This window comes from Peromyscus leucopus, chromosome 10 (genome assembly GCF_004664715.2).
Source record: "Peromyscus leucopus breed LL Stock chromosome 10, UCI_PerLeu_2.1, whole genome shotgun sequence".
NCBI classification, from domain to species: Eukaryota; Metazoa; Chordata; class Mammalia; order Rodentia; family Cricetidae; genus Peromyscus; species Peromyscus leucopus.
The window spans coordinates 87,665,891-87,677,012 of record NC_051071.1 but is presented as its reverse complement, the minus strand read 5'-3'; the positions used below and the strand labels follow the sequence as shown (position 1 = coordinate 87,677,012).

General features: G+C 43.6%; 1 protein-coding gene across 1 annotated transcript; it reads left to right on the top strand.

Moving 5' to 3' along the window:
• Nucleotides 1–8,539: 8,539 nt before the first annotated feature.
• LOC114691868 (extensin-1-like) lies at nucleotides 8,540–9,574 on the top strand. Its single transcript, XM_028867457.1, has one exon. The coding sequence runs from the start codon at nucleotides 8,540–8,542 to the stop codon at nucleotides 9,572–9,574; it is 1,035 nt and encodes a 344-aa protein (XP_028723290.1).
• The last annotated feature ends 1,548 nt before the right edge of the window (nucleotides 9,575–11,122 follow it).

The following is an 11,122-nucleotide window of genomic DNA, read 5'->3' as shown; positions in this document are numbered from 1 at the left end:
GGCGCACGCCTTTAATCCCAGCACTTGGGAGGTAGGGGCAGGCAGATCTCTGTGAGTTCCAGGCCAGCCTGGTCTATAAAGTGAGTTCCAGAGCAGCCAGGTCTACACACAGAGAAACCTGTCTCGAAACCAAAAAACCAAGCCAAAGCCAAACAAAACAAGGAAGTCGAGCAGTGGGGGGAAGCTAGGGGGGAAGTAAGCAGGGTAACATGGGGTCTAGGGAATGGGGAGGGATGTCTTCTGCAGAAGGGTGCCTCCCTTTTGGGAATTGCAGGAAAGGCCACTGAGGCTGGAGTGAAGCGAACACTGTCAGAATGAGGGCAGGGTGGGTGGGACTCCCAGTGAGGACCGGGAGAAGAGCTCATCTGCCAGAAAGCTGGGATGGAGTTGGCGGCTTTGTGTAGTGAGCAGTGCAAAGCCACCGGGCAGTCCCAGCAAAGAATTACGTTTTTTACAATTGAGCCTGGCTTGGACATGGAGAATATTCGTGATACCGTAGTTAGCGGGTGGCTGAGATCTGCCCGGAAGGCAATCGGTGCCAATGCCCAGAACTTCTGCGTTGTGCTGTACTGTTTCCTTACAGCTGTGCCCAGCATTCCTTCTCTTGGTGGTACCTCCGTCTTCCTTGAATTATCCACTCTCTAGCTGGCAAATTCTTGCCTCTTTTATACATAAGCTCAGGTGTTTTTTCTTTTTGAAATAGAGGGACTATGATTTATCATGTTCACAGAGATTTGTGAATACCAAGGGGGATACCACTAAGGACTATACTTGATAAACATGCATAAATGTAGACAGCTCCAGCCAAACTAGGATGGGTGGCCACCTCTGTTTCCTGCTTGCTTGCTTGCGCTGGTACTCTAGAAGCACTTTGCACCATTATTTATCACTCCTTTTGGATACAGTGATTAAGGCCACAGACCCTAAGTCAGGCCAGCGGGATGTAAATTGCAGCTCTGCCCCTTACTTGGAGCTGTATGGCTGTAGTCAAGTCACATAAACTTCCTGTCCTCACTTGTACAACATGAGTAATGATAATATTTCTTCAGTGATTTGCTGTTCTTGTGGGAAGGCTGGGAATCATATATACACAACGTCTAGCACCAACACTGTCTCCGACTCGATGCTCACTAAACACTGGCTGTAACTCACCTTGTCACACAGGACTACAGCAGTTGTTACAGGCCTTTCTCTCCCATTGAACTGTGGACTCTGTTAGGGCAGGGACCATATATTACATATTCACCTTTATGGTTTTAGTTTACAGCTTAGTGTCTAGTAAGCAGTAAATTCTAAAAAGAGCCAAAAAAAATGAAGGGCACGTTAGGCATTAAAAACAACAACCACAACAACAACCACACACACACACACACACACACACACACACACACACATACCACACACACACACACACACAGACACACACACACACCACACACACACCACACACACACACACACCACACACACACACACACACACACACACCACACACACACACACCACACAGACACACACACACACCACACACACACACACACACAGACACACACACACACCACACACACACACCACACACACCACACACACACACCACACACACACACCACACACACCACACACACACACACACCCCAGCCCTCTTTCTTTTACCTTTGCCTATGAGAGAAGAAGATGAGTGTCTATTTCATGAGTCATCCAGAGGAAAAAAGTCAGAATCCAGCTTGCTCCATGGCTTTTCTACTGTGCAAAGTCTCTCCCATGACCTTGGTAAAAACAACCAGAGGACAATCACACACTGACAATAACGGATGGAGTTTCCCAGACTCGTTTCAGAGTGCAAAAATTTATTCCATTACTTCATAGACATATGGATTTTGGGGGATAAAATTAAAAAGTAATTTTTCTTATTGTTCTGTTTTGCTTACAGCAAACTTAAAAGTTCTGTCTTCCATAGGGCTAAAAATTAAAATTTATTATAAGAATTATTCAAATGTAATAATAATTGGCATTTATCAAAGCAAATAAGTCCGGAAGGCATATCTTGTCACTCCTTTTTTTTTTTTTGGTTTTTCAAGACAGGGTTTCTCTGTGTAGCTTTGCGCCTTTCCTGGAACTCACTTGGTAGCCCAGGCTGCCTTGAACTCACAGAGATCTGCCTGGCTCTGCCTCCTGAGTGCTGGGATTAAAGGTGTGTACCACCACTGCCTGGCATCTTGTCACTCTTTAAAGCCAAGTCATTAAAGCATTTTGTAGAGAATGTATACTTAGCATAAACACATGGGGATGAATGTAGATATCTGCTAAAAATATGAACCACATGCTTGGTATTACTATCAATCAGTACGCTAAAACCATGATGGGACCACAGGGCTTCTTATTTAATATTTTAGTTTAATATGCATAAAAAACTTTCTTTAAAAAGTAGACATTGTATACTTAAAATATGAATTTTAGATGGTTATTTTAGTTCTTCATTCATTTCTTTTGGGTGCCATCATTTCTTGAAATAGTTGGTTAATGATGAGCCATGATTAGAAGTAGATGTGGTTGATGATAAGAGTTTGAACAGCAGGAGGATTGGTACTTAGTGACGAAAAATAAGCATTTAGTTCTACTCCCTGTTACTGAGTAAGTTATTGTAATTATTAGTTAGCGCCACGTTCTTATGTTTAGAAAATACACTAGGACTTGAGGGTTGGCCTTACAAGTGATGGCCCTGCCTAAACCTCCATTGCTTCATTTACCTGACTGGCTGTCTTGAGAGTAGAATGAAGTCTGTTATCACACAATGTTGTATGTAGTGTTATCCTCTTTGTGGGCAACATCCCTTGGCGGCCTCTGTGCTTCTTAGAGCAAAGAACCAGGTCTTACTTAACCTGCGTTTACCTGAAGGGTTGGCATGGCCCTTGGCACATTTTCACTGCTCTCAGGAGGGGTTGGATGGAGGGGTGAAAACCTCTCTAGTGAAGACTGAGGAGCCACACGACATTCAGGACATGGTGGCAGGTTCTTCTTTCTGTCTTTTGGGGGTCTTGTTGTGCTCTCAGGAGTTTTGAAAATGTCCTGGGGGAGTATACGTCACTCTAATGGATGCTCTCTGATGCCACTGAAGAGTCCTAGGAGGAAGGATCAGATGGAACCCAAAAATGAACACCAAGGAGACGTTTGAAACCCGCTGGATTTCTCTCTAATGTCAACAGTGTTCTCTTACAAAACACTTCATTTCCCTAAAAAAGTTATTGCTGATAATGAATCCGAGATTCAAGTCAAGTATATCTGAAAACTAAACACCAAGAAATTAGGAAAACAATTCAATTTTACTGTTTATGAGACCATTAAATTATGGAAATGAGTTGATTTAAAACTCCTTCACACTAAATCTGATGATAGACCATTTGATTTGAATCTTACATTGTAATTAAAGTAAGATTTTGATGTATCATTAATTGTTATATATGTTACAGTCTTTGGTATATGTAAATATACATATGCTATAGAGATAAATTATTAAATATGCATGCATAATAGTGTTTTGCATATAGTGTTTAATTTATAGATTGATATTTCCACTATTATCCATGTTTAAAGAGAGAAGAAAAGCAAACCAATAGAACTGGTAAAAACACGTAATGACATAAAACATAGTTTTGTGTTTAGAAAAGGATACATTTTTATAGCCAGGACCATTCTTTAAAACTAGGAAGAGATGCATTTTCTAACTTGTGAAGGCTTCTTGAGTGTGTCCTTGCAAATACTGCAATTACTGTGCTGTGAAAAGTAGGTTCAATTGATTTAGCTTTAAGAAAGACAGTTACAAATAACACAGAAGCATTTCAGAATAAGATGTCTTAAAGACTCATAGTTGCTAATTTAGCTTGGAATATACTAGGTCTCCCTGATAATTCTTAAGTTTAGGCTTTTGTTCAATTAATAGAACATGATTTGCCCACGATATTTCATATGTTATTTTAATTTGTTTACTATATAAAAAATAAAACACTTTCTATGTCAATAAGCAAAGTAAATACATTTCTTTTTAAAAACCTATGGCTTAAAGAGGAAATAGCGTTGGAGAGATGGCTTAACTCTTAGGTGCACTGGCTGCTTTTCCAGAGGACTCAGGTTGATTCCCAGCACCTGCATGGTAACTCCTGTCTATAACTTCAGTTTCAGGGGATCCAAGGACCTCTTCCAGCCTCTGTGAGCACAGCATACCTATGGCACGCAGACATATATGCAGACAAAGCCCACATATATAGAACTAAAAAAAAAGAGAGAGAAGCAATGTATTAGATGGTTAATTGAGAGATCAAATACACACATAGAGGAAATAACTCTCCAGTGTTTAAAAACAAACCTCATTTGCTTTTTCTTAGGTATATGTTCTTCCATTAAATCAGGCTATTCAATAATTGCTTAACTGTTGTGTACCTTTAATGTTTACACTATTAATCATAATCTTCAACATTTGTTGAGCATGTAATGTATAGACTATTGTGTTAGAGGGAGTTACTTGTTAGAAAGGATTAATAGTTTATTTAGTTCAGGCTCTGCTCTATGGATATGTGGATGGGCCTTGATGGCTTACTGACATAGGCTATAGTGTATTTAGAGAGATGGGTTGGTTCAGTTGTAGCAAGGTCAGCTTTAGCAAGGGAAGCTTTGGAACAAAGGCAAATATCCATGCTTTATGACAATTACCAGGTAAGCTTTCTTCCTCCCTCCCTCCTTCCTTCCTTCCTTCCTTCCTTTCCTTCCTTCCTTCCTTCCTTCCTTTCTTCCTTCTTTCCTCTCTTCCTCCCTCCCTCCCTCCCTCCCTCCCTCCCTCCCTCCCTCCCTCCCTCCCTCCCTCCCTTCCTTCCTTCCTTCCTTCCTTCCTTCCTTCCTATGGTCTCACTATGTATCCCTGGATGGCTTGGAATTCACTGTGTACCAGGCTGGCTTTCAAACTCACGAAGATTTGTCTGCTTCTGCATCCTGAGTGCTGGGATCAAAGGTGTGCACCACCATGTCTGGCAAATGTTTTTTTTCCTCTAAAATGCTTCAGTTTATCTTTTGAATAACTACTATATGCCACATGCACATAAGCAAAGAGAAATGAAACAGCATTATTATGCAGAATGCTCACTTCTACTGCTTATCTTCCATTGAAATAACTTCATGCCCTACAGTATGAATGACTCTATCATTTCCCCTAGGAAGTGAGAGCTTCATAGGACGAAGCTCACACAAACTCCTGAGAAGAGATGCATGGAGAAAGGGCAGCAAGCAGAGGACATATGATTGGGGCAGCAGGCCCTGCCTTGAGCTTTCTGAAAACCCAGCGGCATTTCACAGGGGCAAGTAGACTCTTAAGGGAGCTCTGCAGATCTGTGAGTGTATTACATACACCGTTCCAGACACCCCAGTTCAAGTCCATCGGAATGCATGTTCTGTTCTTCAGCAATTCACACTGATTTAATAGAACTTAGGCTGTGTCTTTCAATATGCCGTACAAGGGATAGTTGAGTTATAGACAGAAAAGTTGAAAGAGATACATTTGGGAAATTATCTGTATTTGTGGAAATTTCAAATGCTTTGTTCTCAAAATTGTATCTTCAGGTATGAACTCTCATGGCTAGTTTGCAACTTAAATATATTCCTAAATATAACCTATTGACTCCATATAATGTTTTACACACACACACACACACACACACACACACACACACACCACACACACATTTTTAGGACTGATTGTGATAACTGATGAAAAAAGAGGTCATGAATTTGGAGAGTGGGAAGGGGTAAATGGGAGGGTTTGGAGGGCAGAAAGGGAAGAGAAATGTGATTAAAATACAACCTCAAAAATTAAAAATAAAAATTAAATGCAAATAAATAATATAAACTGTCAAAAAGAATCAACCATAAGTCTTTAGTTACTCAGTTAATTTGATATCTAGGCATTTTTGATTCAATAAAGTATGTATACATTTTCCATAAAAACCTCTAGAACCCTAAAATTATCATTTTGAAAATCACATGGATAAAAATGGGCACAGTGTGCTTGTTCATAATCTCAGCCATTAGAGGACCGAGGCAGAAGGATCAGCGGTTCGAGGTCATCCTTGCTACAGAGTGAGCTGAAGCTAACTTGGGTTACGTGAGACCCTAACTCAAACAACAACAACAACAACAAAAACCAAAAACCAAAAAAACCCAAAACCTGTCAGTAGCAAAAATTTATTTTTTAAAAAATTGGCCAAAATAAATGTACAAAAGAAAATGAAAACTTGAAGAAAGCAACTCTGCTAAATTTATGTGTTTCAAGAACCCATTGTTGAAATATTCTGTCTACACATGGAAACACACGGACAACGGCAGTTTTTCTTAGAGGACGGAAGAGGAGCATGTGAGGGTGGCTGAGCAGTGCTTGCTCACACGTGACAACACGCAGACAGTCTCATCCCTAGGCGCTCTCTCGCTTTCTCCCTCTTTTTTATAAACAACTGAGTTTTGTTGGTGTTACTTACAGGAATATGGATGAGGGGTTACTTACAGGAGCAGAAATAACCCGAAGGCAGTTGCATCACCAAAGCCTGCCCCAGCAAAGAAAGGCATTTACGGTAGTGGAATGAGTAGGAGAAAGCTAGGGTTTCTTCCTTGGCTGTAATCCTCTTTCTTTTGGTTCTACAAATGGATACTTCTAGCATTCAAGCATTTATTTCTTGAGAGTAAATGTGGCAGGCTGGTGACGAATTTATGTAGGAAACTTGTTCTGAAACAAAATATAATTTCTTCTGGGCCATCAATAGCTGTTGTATGTATAGGAAATCTAAGGATGCTCTTTAAACTCAGTGTAATCAGAAAAGGGGAAAATGTCATCTCAGGTGGCTTCATGCACCAGTTCTCACTGTTAAAAGGTTCCTGGACCTGATCCACCCTGTCTCTGTCATCAGAAACGAGAGCCCAGTCTTTCTTGGCTAATTCCTCAAAGGATGATGAAGGATGTGGAGGACATCCTTCCATCCTTTCACACATGGTCTCTGTTTGTGAACCTACATCAACAGCAAAAACAAACTGTCTTAGAATGCTAACTTTGTAAAACTCTGTGATCCCCATGAGTGCATCAAATCATCAGAATATCATCTGAAGATTGTCGTATTAGCCTGCTCTACCTGCAGTAACAAAACACCACAGAGTGGGTGATTGAAACAACAAAATATTTTTTCCTCATAGTTTGATGGCTAGAATCGTAGATGACTAATCATAATTGTCATTTCATTGGGTTGAGAAATACCCAGGAGATTAATGAAGCAAGTCCTTGGTTTGTCTGTGTTAATGATTTCAGAGTCAATTAGATCCTGAGAGGTCCAACACAATAAATGTACTAATCATTTGATGAGGTTGTAATGTGAGGGCATGGTAGGGAAGTGGTGAAAGGTGAGAGGTGGAGCCAGTTGGAGGAAGTAAGACAATGGGGATGTGTCTGTGGACACACTGCTGCTGTGGATATCACTCTGTATAAATAAACACTGATTGGCCAGTGGCCAGGCAGGAAGTATAGGCGGGACTAACAGAGAGGAGAAAAGAGAAAACAGAAAGGGAGGAGAGAGGCCTGCCAGCCGCCACCATGACAAGCAAGATGTTAGGTACTGGTAAGCCACGAGCCACATGGCAAGGTATAGATTAATAGAAATGGGTTAATTTAAGATATAAGAACAGTTAGCAAGAAGCCTGCCACAGCCATACAGTTTGTAAGTAATATAAGCATCTGAGTGATTATTTTATAAGTGGGGTGTGGAACTGCAGGGCTTGGTGGGACCTGGAGAGAAGCTCTCCAGCTACACACTACTTTGCCTGGTCCCTTCCTGCATGCCCTCTTTCTGTTCCTTGTCATCATTATGTTATGCCCAAACATTAAACCAAGTATCCATGGACTGAGCCTTCTGAAACCATTAGAAAAGTAAATAAATATTTCCCCCTTGAAGTTGCTTGTATCTGGTGTTTTGTCACAGTAACAAGAGGTATGCAAAGTCCCAGATCAATGTGCTGCCTAGGTTGATTTCTGGTGAGGCATTGCTCCTTGGCCGGAAGATGGCTGCTTTCTCTTTGAATCCTCATAGTGCCTTTTGTTTTCACACGTGCATCCACAGTGTCTCTCATCTTGTTATCAGGACCTTCCTCCTGTCAGTTAGAGTCCTACACTTAGGACATTGTTTAACATTCATTACCTCTTTAAAGGCCACATCATCAAAGGCAGGTGTGTAGACTAGGCCTTCAACGCGTGTTTCCAGACAACACATTTTGCTCTGTAACAGCAGTACTGCTGGGATATCCAGTGCACAGGATGCCCACTGCACAGGATGCCCACTGCACAGGATGCTCACTGCACAGGATGCTCACTGCACAGGATGCCTACTGCACAGGATGCCAACTGCAAAGGATGCCCACCGCACAGGATGCCCATCGCACAGGATGCCCACCGCACAGGATGCCCACCACACAGGATGCCCACTGCACAGGATGCTCACTGAACAGGATATCCAGTGCACAGGATGCCCACTGCACAGGATGCCCACTGCACAGGATGCCCACTGCACAGGATGCCCACCGCACAGGATGCCCACTGCACAGGATGCCCACTGCACAGGATGCCCACTGCAAAGGATATCCAGTACACAGGATGCCCACTGCACAGGATGCCCACTGCACAGGATGCCCACTGCACAGGATGCCCACTGCACAGGATATCCAGTGCACAGGATATCCAGTGCACAGGATGCCCACTGCACAGGATGCCCACCGCACAGGATGCCCACTGCACAGGATGCCCACCGCACAGGATGCTCACTGCACAGGATATCCAGTGCACAGGATGCCCACTGCACAGGATGCCCAGTGCACAGGATGCCCAGTGCACAGGATGCCCACTGCACAGGATGCCCACCGCACAGGATGCCCACTGCACAGGATGCCCACCACACAGGATGCCCACTGCACAGGATGCCCATTACATAGGATGCCCACTGCACAGGATGCCCACTGCACAGGATGCCCACTGCACAGGATACCCAGTGCACAGGATGCCCACTGCACAGGATGCCCACTGCACAGGATCCCCACCGCACAGGATGCCCACTGCACAGGATCCCCACCGCACAGGATACCCACTGCACAGGATACCCATTGCACAGGATGCCCACCGTACAGGATACCCACTGCACAGGATGCCCATTGCACAGGATGCTCACTGCACAGGATATCCACCGCACAGGATGCCCACTGCACAGGATGCCCACTGCACAGGATGCCCATCGCACAGGATACCTACCGCACAGGATGCCCAGTGCACAGGATGCCCACTGCACAGGATACCCATTGCACAGAATGCCCACTGCACAGGATGCCCAGTGCACAGGATGCCCACCGCACAGGATGCCCACTGCACAGGATGCCCATTACATAGGATGCCCACTGCACAGGATGCCCACCGCACAGGATACCCACCGCACAGGATACCTACCGCACAGGATATCCAGTGCACAGGATACCCACTGCACAGGATGCCCACTGCACAGGATGCCCACTGAACAGGATGTCCATTACATAGGATGCCCACCGCACATGATGCCCACTGCATAGGATATCCACTGCACAGGACGCCCACTGCACAGAATGCCCACTGCACAGGATGCCCAGTGCACAGGATGCCCACCGCACAGGATGCCCACTGCACAGGATGCCCATTACATAGGATGCCCACTGCACAGGATGCCCACCGCACAGGATACCCACCGCACAGGATATCCAGTGCACAGGATACCCACTGCACAGGATGCCCACTGCACAGGATACCCATTGCACAGGATGCCCACTGTACAGGATGCCCACCGCACAGGATGCCCACTGCACAGGATATCCACTGCACAGGGTGCCCACTGCACAGGATGCCCAGTGCACAGGATTCCCAGTGCCCAGGATGCTCACTGCACAGGATATCCAGTGCACAGGATACCCACCACACAGGATACCCACTGCACAGGATGCCCACTGCACAGGATTCCCACTGAACAGGATGCTCATTGCACAGGATGCTCACTGCACAGGATACCTGCTGCACAAGATACCCATTGCACAGGATACACACAGCACACTATCATTTAGAAGGATCATCCAGCTAGATGAAGATGAGATTTAAATCCAACTTTGTCTGATTGGGAGTGCATATTCTGGACAACTATACTTTGCTGGCATGAGATGTACCATGACTGCATATTTTTCTTTACATATTCTGCTTTACAACATCTGCAAGTACCTTTAAGAAGCTGATGGTAAGTTGCCCTGCAGGGTTCGTTTTCAAGGTTACTTTGAATTTTTGTCCTTTTAAATGCTTCCTGAACATTTTTACTTTGTGAAATGGTGAGAAAAATCACTTAGTAATTACTAAATGGTCTTGAGTAGGTAGGCTAACTAACTGTAGATATTAACTGTATTTTATAACGGAAGAAATGACTGTTTCTCTAATGGCTGTAAATCTATATCTTTTCTTATCAGCCCATAGAAGGAGTATCTCCCTCATGTCTGCTTGCTATTTCCTATTGATTGAAATAGTTCTTTATTGAAGAGAGCAGAGCAGCAGAGATTCATAGTAACCATCTTTCCTCAGAGTTATCAAAAGCTCCATTGTATAATAATACTGCTTTACAGGTTTTTATAGGAGAAATCAATTTTCTCTCAAAAGAATTATAATTCTGAAGTTGCAGGCAAAAGTACACTGAAATGTAAGCTGATTTTTCTGTGTAGCTTGGATTTTGTGTGTGTGTGTGTGTGTGTGTGTGTGTGTGTGTGTGTGTATGTGTGTGACTGACAAGAAGGATCAGTGTGGGCTGTTGATAATAGTTTCTACTCCTGAATTGGCATGATCTCAGACCACAGGTTCCTGTCAAACATCATGTGATAAATATAGCAGGCACTTGCTAGATGCAAATGCCTTAATGTAAGGTTTAAATGTTAAAATTCAGTGTTAAAGCTGTCTGTCCCAAGAACAATTTAGCACAAACCAAACTTTCTAGCCATTGTTCTGGAGCCTTTACTTCACCAGCTGCTCATTCACAACCAGAGCCTTGTTGCTTTGGAGA

Coding starts and splice junctions, on each gene's coding strand:
- LOC114691868 (XM_028867457.1), top strand. CDS start 8,540: ATGCCCACTGCACAGGATGCCCACTGCACAGGATGCCCACTGCACAGG.